At 35.9% G+C, this 22482-nt stretch overlaps 3 protein-coding genes and 1 long non-coding RNA gene across 5 annotated transcripts; 2 read left to right on the plus strand and 2 right to left on the minus strand.

Moving 5' to 3' along the window:
• The first annotated feature begins 863 nt into the window (after positions 1-863).
• On the plus strand, positions 864-8082 carry LOC791084 (chaperonin). Its single transcript, NM_001079879.1, is given in 6 exon segments — positions 864-1012; positions 3088-3645; positions 6281-6655; positions 6763-6989; positions 7403-7598; positions 7673-8082. Coding segments are annotated over 6 exon segments (1638 nt in total). The 5' UTR covers positions 864-952; the 3' UTR covers positions 7895-8082.
• Positions 8083-10266: 2184 nt separating this feature from the next.
• On the minus strand, positions 10267-11445 carry LOC101740519 (c-Myc-binding protein). Its single transcript, XM_004932564.5, has 2 exons — positions 10884-11445; positions 10267-10779 (listed from the first exon to the last, which is right to left on the minus strand). The coding sequence occupies exons 1-2, from the start codon at positions 10896-10898 to the stop codon at positions 10531-10533; spliced, it is 264 nt and encodes an 87-aa protein (XP_004932621.1). The 5' UTR covers positions 10899-11445; the 3' UTR covers positions 10267-10530.
• A 307-nt stretch (positions 11446-11752) lies between these two features.
• LOC134201078 (uncharacterized) lies at positions 11753-13470 on the plus strand. The gene is made up of 2 exons (XR_009976251.1): positions 11753-11886; positions 13305-13470. It is a non-coding gene; the product is annotated as an uncharacterized LOC134201078 (long non-coding RNA).
• A 1397-nt stretch (positions 13471-14867) lies between these two features.
• LOC733114 (H+ transporting ATP synthase O subunit) lies at positions 14868-20718 on the minus strand (the record flags this gene model as incomplete). Of its 2 annotated transcripts, none has more annotated exon segments than NM_001047061.1 (4): positions 14868-15078; positions 19525-19716; positions 20278-20532; positions 20603-20718. In NM_001047061.1, coding segments are annotated over 4 exon segments (630 nt in total). In that variant the 3' UTR covers positions 14868-14922.
• Positions 20719-22482: the final 1764 nt, after the last annotated feature.

Below are 22482 nucleotides of genomic sequence, written 5' to 3' on the forward strand. Positions count from 1 at the left end.
GGTTGTACGTCAGCTCAAGGTCGCGGTGCTGGATCTATCAAGCGCGAACAGAATAAATCGAACGAATTAAATGAGGGTTTTAATTTATTTAAAATGCCAGCTGTTTTATCAAAACGCCAAAAATGGGAGTCCTTCTGATGCTGTCAGCAGCAGCAGAAGAGAGGCAAAAAATAGCAAGAGGTTTTGGATGATTTTTTTAACGTGCAGAGTATACTCAAATAATATTATTTTTTACGCACGCTATCTTGCAGCTTTCCCTAAAATGGGCCTAAAAAATTGTAATACATTTATTATTTTTTGTTTATTCATATAGTCTGCGCTTGAGACATTCCACAAACATGTGGAACTTATATCTTTCAATAAATCTTGAAAGTGTTTCACGATCCATTTGGACGTGCAGTCTCCTCTCGAAACAAGCTCTAAATGTTAAATCTGCTGTACAGCAAGTCTATACACGATCAAGCACGCACGACGCAGGACCGCTCTGACGTACGTCAGCGTTATTCACTGTCTATCTGCACGACGTAAGAGGTGGTGGGGGCGCTCGCTGGATGCAAAATTGGTCGTGCAAATCCAGCAAACAATTAATAATAATTATCGACGTACGTCAAGCCTATTCATGATCCTTTTGCATCGTGCATCGTGCATGGCCTTGGCGGGACGTACAGCAAGATGGATCGTGAATAAGGCGCTTTAGGCGCTTAAGTTAAAACAAACACTCGAAATAATTGATTGGCTCAAGGCTATACCAGACCATAAAAACTTAAAAATTAAAATCTACAGTCCATAGATAATACCTTAAAAATTATGTTTAAAAAATTAAGTGTATTGGCTATGTAAACGGTTTTAATCTGTGTTAGTGTATTATTATCTATGGTCTGTGCTAGTAATAGTGGAAAGAATCACGAGGCTTATAGAATAAATTGAAATAAAAGAATTTTAATCAACAAATATGGCTCTACATGTACCGAAAGCTCCAGGAGTACCTCAGATGCTAAAAGATGGTGCCCGGGTAAGTTTATTTACATTCTAACCTGCTAAGAAACGCTCCGCCGGCTTAGCCATGTGTAGCTAACAAATGTTTCTAAAATTGCAAAGTAATATAAAAAAAACTGTTAATTTCACTTGAAAAGGCATTTTTTTGTGAAGTTAACGATAAAATTTCAAGTTTAAGTCACCATTATTATATACACATTACTTTTATTAAAAAAAAATTATAACTCATCACTGATACTGATTAATACAGTTTATTACTCAAATATTCCTACTATATAAATCTTAAGCTCGATATTATTGATTTAGAATTAATTCTATAATCTAGAAAAGTCTGAAGTGCCGTCAATAGATTATGCAAATGACATCATCACAAGAAATCTTAATACTACGCATTCATGAAATTTAGCACCAATAATTTAATTTCACCTCAATGTTAGAAATTCATAGATCTATGACAGATATGGTGAACTGACCATTTTGAGCAAAACCAGATCTTTCAGTTACGCCTAGTTCGATCACAATTCCAGCTCCTCTCAAGAAGTTAGGCAACTACCTCAACTTGTTAAGCAGCTTATGAATGCAACTTGAAGTGTAGTGCCCATTATGTGACAATTTGTCATACAGAAGTGAAGTGGTTGTTTCTCTGCAAGCTCTACTTAAAGGACCTGGCATAAACTCCTATTAAAAATGTTTTAATATAATCCATGATTGTACCAATTGTATTCTCAATTTGGTTGATTTTATCCATTATTTACCAAGCGGCATATATTTGTTCACAGTCCCAACTGATTTCAGGTAGCTATCAGTGCCCTTACTGCTACAATTTTAACTCCTCTAACGAGTTTTCTCATAAACTGTATTGTAAGGCATAATTATTGCGATATATATCTGCCACTACAATTAACACATCTGTGGTCTCTGAGCGTTATAACTTTTTCAAATATAGTTCATGAAGAATCCTTAGCAGCTTAACTGTTTTTAGTATTGTTAATGATGCTTACTAATCAAAACTATCCCAATGGTCATAAACCTCAACTGCTTAACAGAGCAAAAAAGAAACACTATATTATAGCTTCTGGTTCCAAGGTAGTGTAAGTGACAGTTTATAAGTGTGATTTTTGGGGGGACTGTCATGGCTTGCCTTTGAGATCTATAAATATGCTGTTAATTATGGATGAATAATTTCAGTAATAGTTTAGATAGAAGATCAGTACTGAGTTCAGGTATTTATGGACATCTATCATCCTCATTTACCAGTGTCTAGTGACATTTGTAGTACCTACTTGCCAATGCTTGTAGGACCTCATTAATATTAGAAATGATTTAATTGACTATTTAACTGCAATCATTATAACCACCACTAGGATATAAATGTATTTGTAGTAATAGTAGACATCACAACAGTAGACATCCATACATATTTATATTATTGGAAATAATGATAATTTTATGTCCACTCTGAACTGTATTCAGATATTTTAAGTCATTTATGCTGAAATGTGTACAAAAATAGTAGGTTTGCAACAAAAAAGTGCATGAGTACTTATAATTGAATAGATGAATCCTCAATTTTTTGAGTTGCAACTCTCTGAAACTCTTTAAAGTAACGGTCAGGACAATTTTGTCATAATTGTTTTTTTATTGTTTTTATTACCTTGTAATGCTATTTTTATGAAAAAAGTTATATTGCAAACTTCATATAAAAATTCTTACCTTTCTCCATTAAAACACAAACATAATAGGTCAAGTTTTTTTTCTTTTTGCTGGTCTGTATTTAATCATGAATTGATCATTGAATAATTAGTGCAGAAGTTTCTCATTGGTAAAAAACTACATAAAGGACTTGATAAAAGTATAATTTACCAAAAAATAGAAACATTTTTTTACCACTATGCAAGAGGATTTTTAAAGATGATTATTCCAGTTTCTCCATTTCATTTCATTTCAATCACGTAATGATTTTTAATAGAATAACATATTATGATTGTAGTGCAGTGAGTGTATCTACTGTCAAATCATTATATATCATAGTTATAGTTGTTCATTCCCAATTGAAAACCAACTCTTAAAAGTGATTAATTATTATTACAGATGTTTTCTGGATTGGAAGAGGCAGTATATAGAAATATTAATGCCTGTAAACAATTTGCACAGAGTGTGCGTTCTGCATATGGCCCTAATGGCATGAACAAAATGATCATCAATCATATTGATAAGCAATTTGTTACCAGTGATGCTGGCACCATCATAAGAGAGTTAGATGTGGAACATCCAGCAGCCAAACTAATGGTACTAGCTAGTCAAATGCAAGATGCTGAAGTTGGTGATGGTACCAACTTTGTGATTGTCTTGTCAGGAGCATTATTAGAAGCTGCAGAGGAACTACTCCGCTTGGGAGTAACTACCAGTGAAATTGCTGATGGATATGAGAGAGCACTTGACAAATGTCTGGAAATCCTTCCTTCTCTCATTTGTAATGAGATAAAAGACACAAAAAACATTAAAGAAGTTACAAAGGGTATTGTTGCTGCTATCATGTCTAAACAATATGGTCATGAACAATTCATTTCTGAGCTTGTCACGAAAGCCTGTGTTGCAATACTACCAGAAAAAACTACATTTAATGTTGATAATGTTAGAGTTTGCAAAGTAAGTATTAAGCAAAAATATAAAATGAATTTATTTTGTAGTCAATTGGTGTCCCATTTTATTGAAACCCCTAAAATTACTAACTGATTATATTAGTCCGAGAGCTGGTACCAATTTTTGGGTAGGTATTTGAGGCAAGCTGAAAACTTGTCACATACCTCTCCTATTATATTCCAACACGGAATTGCAGACCTGGCTGGAGAGTAGCGGGGCTAAATCAACCCCAACATTTTTTGAAATATTAATTTTTTTTCTCCAAAAATATATTTGAGGCAATACGCAATTTATATATGTTGCAGTGTAATACTTAATAAATACGAAAAAAAATAAGCCAGACAATTTAATCGGGGTTGTAACATTACCAGACGCGTGCAAAAAATTTTTGCAAAAAATTATAAAAAATGTTTTTGAGGCAGCTTGAAATTTTAATGGAGTGTTATTTATAGCTGAAAAATAAGATTCCCAAAAAGACAGATCATTTCGGTAGGGCTTTCTACTTGCCAGGTGATCAAACAAATAATGGATGGGTACGGGCCTGTACTGCTATAGACAATAGAAAAAATAATTCTTTTTTAAATTCTCTTCAAAAAATAAATATTTTTACGGAAATATCAAATATTTAAACAATTCAGTACGTTTAAATTCGCATTAAAATTGGCAAAATAACTAATTTTTTAAGATAAAAAAGAAATCACAAAAATATATCCCTCTAACGTCCATAAATCAATACAATCACTTTTCTGCAAAATGTATCTAGTACAAATTCAGAAAATTTTATATTTTTTACTCCGAAATTCTTTTGGTTTTGGTGTAGTGGGGGTAATGTCGCGCATAGTGCACATTGCAACAAAAAAATGGTCACTTTTATTGCCCGCATATGATTTTATTTTATTTTATAAATTTTTTATTTGCAATAATTTATTTTTAAGCCTGTGTGTTTTGAAGAAAGTTAAAGAAAAGAGAGGAATTCGTGAAGTGTATTAGGTGTTATAAATAAAATACAATTAAAAGTAAAGAAGTTTATTTAAAAACATATACTTAATATTAAAAATGATGTGTCGCCGTCGCCACTATCATTTTCTAATAGTGCTACCCCTTGGATTAAATTTATGATAGCACCTGAGCTGGTAGAAGGAGTTGGCTCCTCATCGTCGACATAACGAAGACTCGCTGTCGTCACTGGCGTAAATAATAAAACGCTCAGTGACTGAATCTACTATATGGTCATTGGTATTTGGTCTTGGCATTGCAAACAAATTTATAACAATAACACTCGTAACAAAAACTAAATTTAAACAATAATAACAACTCCTAACAAAAACTTAATATAAACAAAGGGTTCCTACAACTTAGTAGGCGCATGTGTAACCGGGAGGGAACGGAACGTGGATGCGGTGCGGGAGGGGAGCGTCGACTGACTCACCAATCGCGCGCTCGGAACGGTGCTACGTCTTTCCCCGCGTCCCGCTTGACAACCAAAGAGACCTAAAAAACGACTTCTGCGCATCTAACGACTCTTGCCAAGTTACGTGCCAGGGACTATACCCATCCATTATTTGTTTGATCACCTGGCAAGTAGAAAGCCCTACCGAAATGATCTGTCTTTTTGGGAATCTCAAAAAGGAATCAGCTATAAAAACACTCCATTAAAATTTCAAGCTGCCTCAAAAACATTTTTTATAATTTTTTGCAAAAATTTTTTGCACGCGTCTGGTAATGTTACAACCCCGATTAAATTGTCTGGCTTATTTTTTTCATATTTATTTAGCATTACACTGCAACATATATAAATTGCGTATTGCCTCAAATATATTTTTGGGGAAAAAAAATTAATATTTTTAAAAATGTAGGGGTTGATTTAGCCCCGCTACTCAACAGCCAGGTCTGTAATTCCGTGTTGGAATATAATAGGAGAGGTATGTGACAAGTTTTCAGCTTGCCTCAAATACCTACCCAAAAATTGGTGCCAGCTCTCCTACTATATATACTGATATGTTAAATAATGGCACCATCATGTATAGTGTTCTCTGCCTATTTGCTGGTAGCCGTAGAATAGCCCTTGTAGAAGTAATACATTATACTATGCTATGTAATGTGAAACTTAAGTATTCCTTAATAAATTCAAATAATATTATTAGCCCCTTAGATTTGCTGGTAGCCTAAGAAGTTGTCTCAGCTACACGCAGACAAGTGGGTGAGCTGCCCCACCCTTCAAACCAAAACGCATTACTGCTTCACGGCAGAAATAGGCAGGGTGTGGGACCCACAAGACTACCACCATTAATTTCGCGAATTATAATTTTGCGGGTTATTTTTTATTGTACTATGTTGTTCCTTCACTGTGGAAGTCACTCATGAACATTTTAAAAGTACGCAGAGAGATATGTCTGCTATCTGTCTGCGGAATTTGAACTCCGGCACAATCGCATCCCTTGTTACGAATGAATGCATGCACCAGGAGTTTTATCCTTTAGGCCACGATGACTAAACCTGTACGAAAAAAATGTGTATACCAAGCATGCTACATTTAAATTATATTACAGCTTTGAATCTTGTTTGAGCTTGTTTTTCAGTCTTTAAATAATAATATATGCAGCAGAATTATAGCTACAGACTAAAAAGTATAATTTATTAGATTCTAGGTGCTGGACTGTTGCAATCTGAGGTACTTTCTGGAATGGTATTTAGACGGGAAGTAGAAGGAGATGTCTCTTCAGCTAAGAATGCTAAAATAGCAGTATACTCATGTCCTATTGACATAATCCAGACTGAAACTAAGGGCACGGTCCTCATTAAGAGTGCTGATGAATTACTGAACTTCAGTAAAGGAGAAGAATCTTTACTTGAAAAGCAGATTAAAGATATTTCCGACTCTGGGGTGAAAGTTATAGTGGCTGGTGCTAAATTTGGAGATATGGCCTTACACTTCTTGAATAAATACAATATTATGGCTGTCCGTCTTAATTCCAAATTCGACATTCGTCGGTTGGCTAAGACTGTAAATGCTACGGTAAGCTATAGATATGTTAGAAATGTGAAAAAGCTGAATAAAGAAAATATTGAACTTTTGGAAATTTAGTTCAAATATTCCCTATAAATCTGAAATTACTATTTTAGGTTTTACCAAGATTAACGACCCCAACTACCCAGGAACTTGGATACTGTGATGCTGTACATGTTGATGAAGTCGGGGACACTCGTGTTGTTGTGTTCAAGATGGAAAGCTCAGAATCTCGGATTTCCACTATTGTCATTAGAGGTTCTACTGACAACTACATGGACGATATAGAGAGGGCTATTGATGATGGTGTTAATACATTCAAGGGAATTGCTAGAGATGGGAGGTAAAAGTTTTACGTTACTATGTTTTTTTATGCGAAAACTTCTTTAGTGTTGAGCACTTTTTGGTAGGCGAAAATCTTATGCGTTCACGTCACCCCCATGCTAATGTTACATACAAACACATCGTATATACCTGACCGTGTCCTGTGCGCCTCGGACGCTTTTTAGATGAGTGAAATTTTGTGAGTTCGCGTCAGCGTCATGCATGATAGTAATATATCTGTTATAAATAATATTATTATATATATATATATATATAATTATAATATTATTTATACATATACAATTATAATATTATTTATACTAGTTGCTACCCGCGGCCACATAATATATATAAATATAGTAATGCCATAAATAGAATACTTGTAGTTCTTTGAAGTTTTACCAACAATCAAAATTTAATTATTTTTTTCAGATTTGTACCAGGCGCCGGAGCAACAGAAATTGAATTAGCACAACAGTTATTGGAGTTTGCTGACACTCTGCCCGGTTTAGAACAGTATGCTGTAAGGAAGTTTGCAGTGGCTCTTGAGAGCATACCTCATGCTTTGGCAGATAACTCGGGTGCCAATGCCACTGAAGTTGTAAACAAAATTTACAAGGCACACAAGGTATTTTATATTTTGTGTACAAAAATCTACAAAGTGTTTAAAATAATATAATATCCTAATATTATTTGTTTCAGGAGGGACAAAAAAATGCTGGTTTTGATATTGATTCAGAAAACAATGGTGTTTGTGATGCAAAAGAAAAAGGCATAATTGACTCATATCTTTTGAAATTCTGGGGAATAAAGTATGCTGTTGGAGCAGCAACAACCATTCTTAAGGTTGATCAAATCATTATGGCAAAGAGAGCAGGCGGACCAAAACCAAGAGCGCCAGCTGGAAGTGATGATGAGTCTTAAATATTTGTTTGCATCATTTGATATAACATAGATTTAATCTAATACGTATTATTCGATTTAAAATTAAATTTATTTTTAAGAAATTCGAAATGGTAACATTTTTAGTGGGTTACCCATAACAAATTTTAGTTTCAGTTTCTAATACCATGCGAAGATAAATCTTTGAATAATAAATCCGATAAAACTAATTTGTGTTTGTATTTTTTGCTAAATGTGTTAAAATTGTGTTAAATATTTAGATTTTAATAATTGGAACAAATTAACAAGTCTAGTTTACAAATAAAGATATATGATATCACGTTGCTGTAGTCTCTAAGACGTACTGTAGAGGAGTAACTCAGACGGCGCTCCGACCCAGCGGGATATCCCGGAATACCAGCAACGCCCGGACAGACTGACGGGCCGCCGTGCCGCGAAGATCAACGTCGTTAGTCGTCGATGATCGCCTCGAGGAGCCGTTGGTAGCGCCGTATAGTATTGACCGCGCAAAAAACCCCTACTCTACCCGGGGAAAGTCGGGTAAGGTAGTGAAAGGGGAATCGTGGTTTCTTGGATGAATGCGCTCACGGCCCGTTTAGCATTTAGCCATTTAGCGTCGAAGTAGTTGTGGACTAAAGGATAAGTCGTCCGGTGCATTCGTATCTAGCGATGCAATGGTGTTCGAATCATGTAATAAAAATCAAACTCAAAATTATAATTTGCGTAATTACTGGTGGTGGGACCTCTTGTTAGTCCGCACGGGTAGTTACCACCACCCTGCCTATTTCTGCCGTGAAGCAGTAATTCGTTTCGGTTTCAAGGGCAGGGCAGTCGTTGTAACTATACTGAGACCTCAGAACTCATATCTCTTGGGTATCTCTCTATGGGCGCCAGTAACCACTTAACAACAGGTGGGCTGTGAACTCGTCCAGCCACCAAAGCAATTAAAAAAAAAGCGTTATTGTAGCAAATTCATCTAGACATGAGTTGAAAATCAACAATTATTCAACTGCTACACCACCCAAAGTGAAAGACTGTTTCACAGCAGAATGTCCTAATCAATTAATTCGTAAGCAATTATGAATGTGTTTTATTACATGTTTTTATTTTTTCATTTGTGAACATTAAAGTATGTGTATTTCCCCAGAAAAATTATACTTGCCAGCAGATAACATGGTTGCCACCATAGCAATGAGTGTGTGCATGTCACAACTACATCAATCAAACATTGAACAATTAAGTAGATTATTTTCAACAAGTAAGCTGATAGCTGTATTCAATTGGTTTGGGTAGTTTAGTTGGATTAGTAAAATGCTGCCAGGAATTTTTAACACTACCTCCACTTTCCATAATATGTGTTGTCAGTCATGATATAAGGATAGGACTGAACTCAACCAAGGAAACCAGGAAGGATTTCCGATTTCATTTGTACTACCTAACTTTGTTATAGAAGTATTTATAACTAAAGGTACTTATTTACTTAGAAAATAAAATTGTTACCTAACTGCAATTAGATTTAACACCAAAGATGAGAATATATGGGTGGAGTGGTAGTATAACTTGCCCTATAGGAACTACTTCACTAGATTGATCTCAGGGTTTAAGTTGAACATGGCAAACAGATCATGTGCATATAGTTTCAACAAACTACTGTCTCATACAATATTTTTCAGTGGTCACAATGATGTTCTTTTTTATTGCTCTTTTGCTTGCTATTCATAGTAAAACCCATAGACAATACAAAACAAATTCCAACCTTCAAACTGTAAAGTGTGCCACTGTAAAATGCTTTATGCCAGATATAAGTGGGATGTTGTACATTATTGCCAGTAGTGAAATTTGAAAAATTATAGGCTACAATCTACAGCCTAAAACTTTATTGCGTTTTTAATTTTTATTAATAGTTATTCCTTAATTACAAGTCACTAGTCACAGAGTGGATAAATACATATACCTGATCCTGTGTACCGAATGGTAAACAGTATATTGCCCTAAAAACATGTCATTACAGATCCTCCTGATCCATTAACGGTACTTTTAGTTACCTCAAGCAACGAGGGGCTCGACGTGTAAATTAACCCATAGATACAGCCCACTGTGTTTCTCAGCGGGTCACGTTTTCGATCCGGTGGTAGATTCTGCAAAGCACCACTCTAGCTAGGGCCAGTGTTAGCAACACTCCGGTTTGAACCCTGTGAGCTTACCTACGCGCCAAGGAGAAACTGAAATAGCATCTCAAGGCTATCAGCATTGGTAGGAAAAAAATAAATTTAAATTAAGTGGTTATCACTAATTAATAATTGCTACCTAAGATAGAGATCCATTGCTCATTCTTAAATCAACAACAAATGTATTAATACATTGAATTATAATTATAATTAAAAAGGTCATACTTACTATTGCCAAGAAATTTCATTCAAATGAAATTATATATTTATTTGTCAAGTTGCTTCTTTCCCATTTTCAAAAAGTTCAGATCAAACAAGTACTTAACAAAGAACAAAACTTAATTGCATCATCTGCACTTTTTTAACCAAAATAACCAACCATTTAACAATTTAACAATATTATTTTATAACACTAAGTTAAAGTTTTAATAAAAATACTTTCATGTGAGATCAATTGATGAGATCTATGCAATGAAAACCTGTCTCAATTTACCCTTCAGCAGGTGCAGCATCTCCTTTGAGTAATGCGTTTTCAGCTTCTAATTCAGCGATACGAGCTCTTGCTGCTTCAAGCTCGTCTTCACCTCCATCAGAACCTAAATGTTTGCGTACATATTCCAAGGCATCTTCTGGTTTATCCGGTTCTTCATACAAACTTACTAGAACTTTAGTAAGAGCATCCATTACACCCGCTCGTTCTAAGTAACGCCGAAACTCTTCTCTCTTAGAATCAATTGGCTACAACAAATTATAAAATAGTAATATCAATATAAACAAACTATGAGTGCAAAAAAGGTGATTGTCATCTTTTTTTCTTTTCTTTTTTTATAAGTAAGTCTAACCTTATATGAAGACATATTTTAGAATATTTTTGCTGAGATTCCCAACAATTTTTTAAGAATAAATACAGTTTTGTATTCAAATCTCCGCAAATTGTCTAATGCCTCGGAGCATACGTGTCTAATCTATGCCTCGGAGATTAAAAATTAAATTCTATTCTTTGATTATTTTTTTTTCAAGGGATTTTATGACCTGGTAACTTAGACCTTTAAGTCATGTCTTATTTTAATGTATATTCATATTTTTATGAAAAATGATATTATGGAGTGAAATGAAATGAAGATAATTAATTTGAGACATTAATCAACTGGGATGAAATATATGAGATGAAATATAATATCAGTAAAATGGTGGTCATTTACTAAGATTTTTTCAGTGGACTTTTTGGAGGATCCCGAGAAGTTACGTCCAGCGGCTTTGTTTCATTTTCCCACATTTGTGCACTTTCACAGATATTAAACAGTTAATAAACCACCATTATTACACATTTAAACCCGAAGAAACAATAAATAGACAAAATAAAACAAATCACACAACTTCACTCCTCGCGTTCCCGCCAAAAAATCTTCTATTCTTTGACTTTAGACAGTGTCGCTAACTGTTTGAAAACTTTCCGCCTAAAGCAATTTCAAAAACCACTAAATTCAAAACAAAAATCCCCAACGACGGACCAAGTATTTATTCATTACAATATAAGTAAAGAAATAAATAAAAATAATAAATAATTAGTTAAAAACAATAGTTATTTAGTATTTTTAAGTATTTTTCTATATAAAATGTTATCCTCAAAAAATTTCACCCCCTAAAAAAATCCCTGTATAGATTTTTTCCCCCTAAATTTGGGGGGAAAACCCAGGAGTTGGCATCACTGAATTTAGATAGCAGTTATGGGAGTTCATATTAAAGAGTTCCTTCTTTATTTCGCCGTAAAGTCGTGTTTTATGTAATTAACACCACAGTTGGAACAATTAAATTTTATTGTTATAGCGGCATAAACAATTCTAAGTAATTATTATATTAGTTATTTAACACATTATAAATTATTTTTACGTTTTAAATATTTGGCGGTAAAAACGTCCCGTGTCACAGGCTATATTCTTTTTTTTACATCTCGTGCGTTCCGGCTTACGCATCATAAAAATGTGCGTTCATAAACACCACACAGTGATTTTTTTTTCGGAAATGGTTATTTTTAAGCCATAAGTTTATATCACTAAATCAAATTGGTATGAAATTAAAGAGAGAAACAGTCCCTTTACAGACCCGAGGTTCCGTTGTACGCATAGATTATACACTTAATATATTTGAGAGTTGTACGTGAGATCAAGAACATTAAGCAATCCGTACTGGCTCTTCTGTAGCTACATAATATTTAAGGGCCAAATAAAACAATAAATTATAATAAGTAAAAAATAAAATTATTATATTATTATGTAAGTCAATCTCTGTCAAGTAATATAACAGTGTATTACAATACAAAGTATGAACACATCACTTATGCCGAGATTACATTACGAAATTAGTGTCATGCATGTTGAACTCAGTTTCACGAAAGTAGTTTCGATATATGGGAAAGTAATTTCGTTAAAAAATTAGTGTCGCGAAATTAACAGTATCGCAGTAACCATGGCGCCTTCAGCATCAAAGCTATAATTTGCTATATTCAATGTAGCTAAAGAAATGCTTATATACCTATAAACTTAAAAAAAGACTATCAAGAAAAAAAAAGTTGGTAGATTCGAGGATGGTCAACAAGAAGGCATTTAGGTGCAATGAAGTTAGTCTCTGAATTAGCAGATGAAGATCCTGAGAGTTATAAAAACTATTTTCGAATGAATGAAGATAATTTTGATTTTTTACTATAGCTGTTTCGGGACCCTTGTCATTGATATTCATTATAATAAGATCTATATTTTTTTCTGTACTCCATCATTGGTTTGCCATTTTCAACGCTTGAAGCGCGTCCGAACTAACAATACACACGTCCGCACAGCGCAGGCCCTTTCGCGACTTTAGTTTCACGTCGCGTCTACACTATGAAATTAGTTGCATGACACTAATTTCACGAAAAAATCGCGCAGGGCACGAAACTAATTTACATGCATGAAATTAATGCATGCATTACGAAAGTATTAAATTACACGTGAAACTGTTGGTAAAACTAATGTCACGAAATTAATTTCACGCCACTAATTTCGTAATGTAAATTCGGCTTAAAAGTGATGTCATATCACATTACATTGGGAAGTGATGTTTTGCGCAAGTCTATAAAATATGTATGAAGTAAAATGGAAGTAGCTGGTGTTTGGGAGCCCCGACCCAAAGATTGTTGCAATTGTTGCAGTTTATGCTTCGATCAATAATAGTGCCAATCAATAGTAGTATTATTGATCGAAGAGTTTATGCCTCAATTTTTGATTCAGATGGAAAGTAACGCGTTGCCATGCTGAAGACTCCGAACATTTTAGAAGACTTGTTTTTTCAGATAACTTCAATACTAAACACCGCTCAAAAGGACGCTTTAGAATTTTGGTGTCATGACAAAAAGTTCCTTATCACAATAAACAAACAAGGCTGTTTTTAAATGAATTGAGCTGATTTGATTTGAATTGACCCATACTTTTCCCCTACCTTTTCGTTGATCGGCAGAGGGGCTATTCCAGCTATGCCCGGACGAGTTGATGAGGTCATGGGCTCAAGAATTTGCTAACACTAGCTCTAGCAAGAGCAGTGTTTCACAGAACTTACCGATAAGCAGCTGGTTGGTCCTGCCCCTGGCATTGCTAACGTTCGTGGGCGACGGTAACCACTCACTGAATGGTCTTACAGATTGATTGTATATTGTATGTAGGCATGCAGTGTGGGAACTTTGTTTAAACAAAACCCTGCATTCTAATATAAAGAGGATACGAGACAGGATTTTTTTTTTTTCCTACCTAAGCTGAGAGCCTTGAGAGGCTATTTCAGCGTAACCCTAACGTTTGTAGGTGAGCTCACGGGGCTCAAACCTGATGACGTTGTTAACACGAACCCTAGCAAGAGCCGTGCTTCGCAGAATCTACCACCGGATCGGAAACGCGACCCACTGAGAAGATCCGGCGAGAAACTCAGTGGGCTGTGTCTGAGAGTTAATTTACTCGTTGAGCCCTTCGTCGCAAGCGACGGGTTCGACGAGAACGGTGACCGGTGCTTGAAGTACCTAAAAGCACCGTTAGTGGATCGGGAGGATCCGAGATGACGTGTTTTGGGCGACGTCGACTGCTTTCCATTCTATCCGCAGGATCGGGAATGTAGTTACCGGCGGCCACGATGAGAGGGTTCTCGTGTCGTGCCGCTTTATCGAATTGGCGCATCGACGCCGACTAAAGATACTTACTGATGGACTCTAAGTCCAGGTCGTCATGGAGGTCGACGTTCCTGACGAACCACGGGGCTCCGACGGCTATCCTGCAAAAACGGGATTGAATGATTTGGAAGACAGGAAAGGTAATCACGTTCGGTTATGAGCTCTCTGATCAATACCTAATATTATTCACTGTTGATAAACAGTTTTCAAATATTTGAATATACAGTGCTCGCATTAGACTAATCAATTATGTGCCCGTAACATACATAAACATTTAATTCTTCATTCTTATTCTGTACCTAGTTTGACTACTTTTGATCTCATTTCATAGGATTTGGATAACAATTCAAGTGACTAATAGATGTCATTTTAAAAAAAATGGATAATGGAAATATAATTTATATAGTTTGTTTAACTACAAATAGCAGTTCTTGAGCATGAATCACAATTTAAAAGTATAATCCTACTGCTAACTTTGAAAGGTTCAAACCACATACTTAACAAGTTTTTTTTTATTTAAACTCAAAAGAAAACAATCTCTAGGTGTAAATGGCAGTTACTTCTGAATCTATCTGAGTATTTCTCTAAAATGTCTATATAGGTAGCTTGCCTGAACAGCACTACCAATTAAAACACTAAATAAACTGATTAAATATATTTCATTGTTTGCTAAATCTTTATAATGAAACTTAGGCTTAAACAGCAGCACTGATAAGCTCAGTGTATTTCTTGACTTTACTTGCTACACTCATGTCGACATATTTATCCCCAATTGAAACAACCATGCCACCAATCAATGAAGGATCCACTTTAGCTGTAAGCTGCAGAGTTTCATTGCCCTTCAGGAATTTCTGAAAAGAAAATAGTGAACAAAAATATTAGTTCAACAAATGTAAGTGTAGATTCATTCACAAGCTAAGTAAAGAAGATTCAGATCAGGTTTCATAGTCATAGAAAATTAAGTTCAAATAAGCATGAGATTAGAACTATGACCCTTTTGATATATATTTACTAAATACTAGCTGTACCCGTCCGCTTCGCTGGGCATTTAAAATTAACAGTATTATTTCTCACCCCCATAAAGATTCTCATCATTAACGCCCCCACAATTGGTGTAGGGAGTCCAACACTCATATAAATATTAGCCTATCCATTAAGTACATGTATTTTCTACATGGATGCCAAGTTTCAAGCCAATGGGATGCATGGTTAAGTAGTTACAACGGAAAATCCGTAAAAACCTGGTGGTAGACCTCTTATGAGTCCACACGGGTAGGTACCACCACCCCGCCTATTTCTGCCGTGAAGCAGTAATGCGTTTCGGCTTGAAGGGTGGGGCAACCGTTGTAACTACACTGAGACCTTAAAACTTATATCTCAAGGTGGGTGGCGCATTTACGTTGTAGATGTCTATGGGCTTCAGTAACCACTTAACACCAGGTGGGCTGTGAGCTCGTCCAGTAGATGTCTATGGGCTCCAGTAACCACTTAACACCAGGTGGGCTGTGAGCTCGTCCACCTATCTAAACAACAACAAAAAAACACTCAAAAAAAAACAATATAATTTATATAAACTCAGCGGCACGGAATGTGGCCCAAGCGCGTTATGTGGTTTATTATCGAAATGAAACGTGATACAAGGTTCTTTTTTTGTGATAAAATTAAATATTTATTTGGAACTTAAATGCAAATGATTAATTAACAAAAAGCGAGTTAAATTTGTTAGAATTTGTGAAAATTACAAAAAGGTCATAACAGCTCTATATTTAAAAATTTTTTTTTTTTTTTACAAAATTAGGATATGTTACTTAAAATGAATATCGGGTATTTCCACCTCTGGCCGTGATAACCGCCTGCATACGATCAGGCATGCATGGATAATGTTTTTAATGTCCACCTGGGGTAATTCTTCCCATGCGGCCACCAGAGCGGTTTTCAATTGACTAATGGTCTCTAGAGAGTTGGGACTGGATCGAATTCGCCTTTTAAGCATATCCCAGACACGTTCTATGGGATTCATGTCTGGACTTCGTGCTGGCCACTCCAATTTCCTAATGCTCACCTTCGACAGGTAATCATCGACGCAACGTGCTGTGTGAGGTCGAGCATTATCTTGCATGAGGATGAAATCTTCGCCCCCGATGAATCTCACGAATGGTAGGACACGTTCCTAAAGGATCTCTTCAATGTATCGCACTGCTTTTAGACGACTTTCAAAAACTACCAATTCTGTGCGTGTGTCTGAAGAGATACCTCCCAAAACCATAATGGACCCACCGTGGAAACTGACGGTTTGCCTGGTAGTGATTGGCAAAAACCACTCCCCATGCCTTCTTCCACACATGTTCGCGTCCGTCTGGAGCTCTTAAGGCTACTCGGCATTTGTCAGTCCACAGAACTTTATTCCACTGCTCGTGAGTCCAATTTGCAAGCGAACCGTAGTCGAGCTGCGCGATGGTGTCGGAGCAGTTCTGGACCACGAGCTGATCTTCGAGCAAATCTCGTTCCTCCATTCTCCTTCTTATTGTTCGCTCACTTACGTTGATTCCTCTTGAAATTTGTAGCCGCTGCCGAATGCCGCTGCAGTAAGGAACCGATTTCGCAAAATTGCGAGAGTGATAAATCGGTCATCTCGCACTGATGTACACATAATACCACCAATACCTGGTTTTCTTGTGTACAGACCGGTCTGGTCGTACCTTGTTAAGGCGTACCTGAGAGTTTACGCGGTACATTTAAAGTTTCAGCAATTTCTCGCTGCGACTGACTTCGAAGTAACACAGCCTAAGCAATTTGAGCAGAAGTTATGGTCATTGTTTTCCAATTTTACAAGCGTAAATTACTACCGATTAACAAAAAAATTAAACATTAAAGATTAAATGCACGACTATTGGAATATCGAATTTTAACTCACCCGTCTATTGTTGGTTTCACTAACGAACTAACGTTAAGTGTCACAGAAATTAAAAATATGAACATTTTTGAGCGCTTTCGCTCTTAAATTACCAAAATGGTTCTGATAAACTGCCACTCGAAATTCTCATACGCGGTACAAAAATCGCCTGTTATCGGTCTGTTTAGGTTTGGGCCATATTCCGTGCCGCTGACTATATTATTAGTATAGATATATATATATGTCGTGGTTAACGACTTTTAGTAATATTAAGACGTTGTTTTGACTATTATTTTAAATGATGAAATGTTGTTTTGATAAATATCATAAAATGTAGGGTAGACTCCGTAACGCCACAGTATAAAATGGCGGTACGTGGACAGAGTCGTGGTTAAATACATGAAGTCAGCGTTGGAACGATACTTCGATAAGGCTATTCGTCATGATAATCGCCTTATCGTTGCCGCCGCTGACTACTCCCCGAATCCTGATCATGCAGGAGCCAGTCACCGTCGACGCCCTAGACACGTCCTTACGGATCCATCAGATCCAATAACCTTTGCATTAGATGCCTTCAGCTCTAATACTAGGAGCAGGCTTAGGGACCCCGGTAACCGTACTCGTCGAACTCGACAAAGAAGTCGACGTGCAACCTAACCCATGCATCAGCCCGCTGAGTTTCTCGCCGGATCTTCTCAGTGGGTCGCGATTCCGATCCGGTAGTAGATTCATTCGCGAAGCAATTGCTCTTGAGTTGTTAGGTCTCCTTCGGAGGCGCTCGGGCAGTTGTTAGCAAATCCCGCCCCTCTTGGCTGAGCCTTTGCTCGCCCACCTGTCCTGGTGAAACTGGAAAGGCCTTCGGGCCACCAGTAAACTATCAATAATAATAAAAAAAAAAAGAGTCGTGGCATTCCGTGTCAGACAGTCATTCAGTCCGTATCAGACGGTCTGTCCGTCTCAGTCAGTGAGTCTCTGGCAGTTAGTCAGTTAGTCAGTCAGTCAGTCAGTCTGTCGGTTTGTGGAACGAAACTGTCGGTTTACCCTGTTATTGTGAAAGTTGTGTGTGTTGAGTTTCAATAATTATTATTCAAAAGTTTTATTGACTAAACTGAGTTCAATCGAATACGAGTGATGACGGAAACTACCGCTCAGCCATCCCTGCCGCGCGCCGATATATATATATATATATATATATATATATATATTGTATCTACATTTTGACTTTACTCCTGGCATTAGTGACATTTATTCAATGATAATATGAGTCGTCTACAAAGGTGGCAATCTGTGCATTTGGACAAAAAAATGTTATTGATATGTCAATACAGATTGATTTGAATATAATCGTCTCCTTCAAAGAATACGGTTCAAAACCTGCATTAAATAAAGGTTAATAGTTAACCTGTTATTTATCTAAGATGTCGTTCCCAAGAGTTTTGTGACTGCCAATGGAATACAAAGTCAATAATTCGTTTTTCTGATTTACCAATAATTGTCCAAAAGTCAGATTGCCGGCTTTGATAATAGTCGACTCATATTGTACACACCTGAAATATTCAGTGGGAAACCAATTCCTATTAGAGTTAGGCTATAAGTAGACATACTTCTGGTGGGTTCTGGTTTGTAACTGCTACAACTTTCCTATTTTCTATTTATAGTCAAATCCACCCACCCACACCCCATTTTACCAACAGAAATCACACAATATTTTTCTTTTCATTCATTTTGTGCATACTAAATGTAAATTTCAGAGATTGGACCTTTGTCTGTAATGTACTAAATTTTTGGTCTGCCTAGTGATATGGAATGAATTGTTTGCAAACACTTTGCTATTATACATTTAGATCATCACATAAATCACTATTACCTGATGGAAAGTGATAATATTGTTTTCTTTCCATCTTATGACATTATATTTTGTGCATACTTTTCAGTCTGAAGGGTTCTAATCTCCAAGGCTTGTATAGACAAAGGCCGAAAGGACTCACATTTCAATAATATTACATAAAATGATAATATTGTTTACTTTCTGTGCTATGAGAGTACTTTGAGCATGTGATCATTCCTTTCAAACTATTAAAAAAAAAAAATTATTATTAATTTTGACAAAACATACTGTTTGACTAATATTCTTTTGACAAGCACTAACATACCCATATATTTGTTCTGTTACATACATGTTATTTTCTATTTTTTTATCACTTAATAATCATCATGTATTTGTATGGAAGCTTACAACAGACTGTAAATGTTACTTAAAACTCATATTCAAGGTGGGTGGCAAAGTGCCTATTGGGATATTAACAGGCAAAGCTCATCTCTCATCCACAAAAATGAGTTCCAGACTGCACTTAGAAACAAATTCAATTTACCTAAAATACATTTGTAATATTGGTGGAAATACCTTAAGCGCTGCTTCCAAATTTTGCCTCTGTGCTTGATCTAGTGGTTTGGCTGTAACAACTTCACAAGTTACTTCACCCCGGTGGGCAGCCATCATAATCTTAAAAGCATTAATGACAGCCTCCAGTTTGTCCAAGCGACCATTTTCAGCAAGTAATCCAAGTAGATTACCAGTTGTAGGAGAAAGACTGATCTGAAATAGTTCAACTTATTCAATTTCTTAAATTAACTTAAATATGACTATATATATATATATATATATTTTTTCCTACCCATGCTGATAGCTTTGAGAGGCTATTTCAGCTTCGCTCTAACATGTAGATGAGCTCACAAGGCTCAAACCGCAGTGTTGATAACACTGGCCCTAGCAAGAGCAGTGCTTCGCAGAATCTTCCACCGGATCGGAAACGTGACCCACTGTGAAGTTCCTGCGAGAAACTCAGTGGGCTGTGTCTATAATTCGCTCGTCGAGCTCTTCGTCGCAAGCGACGGGTTCGACGAGGACGGTGACCGGTGCTTATGGTACCTAAAAGCACCGTTAATGAATTGGGAGGATCCGTAATGACGTGCTTTGGGCGACGTCGACTATTTACCATTCGGTCTACAGGATCGGGTATATAATTCCCAGCGGCCACGACACGAGAGTTCTCATGTCGTGCCGTCTTCTAAAAGTGGCGCAATGATGCCGACTGTAGATACTGTTTTCATGATATTGAATGGGCTTTTAAGTTAAGTAAGTGTTGCAGAAACTTGCCTTATTGGCGACATGTTTCAACGCATCTACCTTCATGCTTCTTTTTAATGTCGGGTTGATGATGAATTCCTTGAGCTTTGCATCAGTTTTGATAGACTGTTGAAACTGGCCGAGCTCTTTTTCGACGATGTCAAGTGCCTTGGTCTTTGATGCTGCTGAAAAAAGAGCGGAAGCATACCGACCTTCCAATCCAAATACTTGCACTGGAGGTTTTACCATTTGTGCTGAGGCGACACTTGTGCTCAAAGAGCGAACCTAAAAAAAAAATTACGTAACATAAAAAGAATAACAAAAAATAGCAAAAAAGATTTTACAACTATTTTACCAGCAGATTCCCCTTTAAAGCCGACATAATTTTATTTAAAAATATATTTGCACACGTCAATAATATTTTTTAAACTTTTGGCTTTTATCGACCAGTTATTCCTAGCCCAGGGCGCGTAGATCAGTGCAATGTGCATAGATTAGACACTTAGTCTCGAATATATTAAGTGTATAATCTATGACTTAAGTCTTAAGATCAGTTTTTTGTTTTTTTAAGGGATTTTATGACTTGGTAACTAAGACTTTTAGCTCATGTCTTACTATAATTTGTATTCTTATTTTTATGAAAAAAGATAATATGGAGTGAGAAATGATTATTGACATGATTAATTTGAGACATTACTCAACTGGGATGAAATTAAATGAAATGAGGTGAAATGATATGGGTTGAAATATAATGACAGTAAGGTGGTGGTCATTTACTGAAATTTTTTCAATGGACTTTTTGGAGGATCTCGAGAAGTTACGCCCAGCGGCTTTTTCATTTTCCCCATTTTTGCACCTTCACAGATATAAAACAGTTAATAAATCACACAACTTCACTCCTTGCGTTAACGCAGTATCTGTACGAGGGGCCAACTTAAGGGTGATCATTTGTTTAATTAATTATAAATTAATAAAAGACGAACAAAATTTACATTCGAACATTAACGAACAAACGACGAACAAATAAATAAAAATTAAAAAAATCTGAATATAAAAAAGGAGAGGCCAAATTCAGTGAGCCAAAATCTCTTTAGGTGACTGAAGTTAGCCCATCAAAAAAAAAATTCTTTCCTGTTTTCTACTTATTTTCTATTAATTCGTTTGTTCATCATTTGTTCTTGATTGTTCACTGTTAATAATTGTTTGTTCTGCATTTATTTATTTTAAAAAAATTATTAAAAATATATGTACAAGTTAGCCCCTCGATTGCAATTTTTAATATTTTTTCGTCCTTAATGACTCGTAAATATTCATTTTCGATTGTTCTTATATAAAACACGTTTGTTCTCTTTCGAAATTACTCGTTTTTTGTTTAATTTACTATTTGTATTAGTTGAATAAATGTATGCAAAATATGTGTACTGCGCATGCGTCAACTATAATGCCTAAACTTTCTACGCGGTTTTAATCGTGAAAAGAAAAACAAATATAAATCCTGAAGGAGCAATTAATTGGTATACAGTTTTATTAAAAAAAATAAAAAAAAAATGAAATAATGTACATTGGCGTAAAGTTAGACCAAATATATCTTTTCCATCCTCCTACCTATCGATAATATGTTCATTATTTATCTTTCAAGAGATAATGTAGGTATACATTTTAATAACTTTTTTACACAGTCGAAATTATATTCCTAAAAAATATATAGGATTATATGTGTACTGTAGGAGTAGTAGTAGTAGTATGTAACTTCCTAGTCATAATCATCAGCCCATATAATATATCCCCTAGCTGGACACTGGCCTCCACTACCATTGAGAGGGTTTTTAGGCCTTAGTCCACCACGCTGGCCTAGTGCTGGTTGGTGGATTACACACCTAAGAAAATCCTAAGAACATTTAGGTGTGCAGGTTTCACTGTTAAAGTAAGTAAGTGACATTACACTGTGATAAATTTTCATTATCACAAACTTCCTAGTACCTTATGTAATAGGAACTGAGGTCCACTTGCCCATTTTGGCTACTTCCACTAACTAACTAACTATTCTCGTTTTTTCTGATATTGTTATTTGATTATGAGATCTGTGAGTGTTACTAATTATTGACAGTTACACCTACCTTGACTACAAGATGGCAAAGGTATAATAATATAACACATCTCATTTTTAGTCGTCTCTTCAATCTCCTTGACAATAATGAGTCTTTGCCGTTTCACAAATGCAGGCCGAGGTTCACT

The sequence above is a fragment of the Bombyx mori genome, chromosome 23 (genome assembly GCF_030269925.1).
Source record: "Bombyx mori chromosome 23, ASM3026992v2".
Lineage (NCBI taxonomy): Eukaryota > Metazoa > Arthropoda > Insecta > Lepidoptera > Bombycidae > Bombyx > Bombyx mori.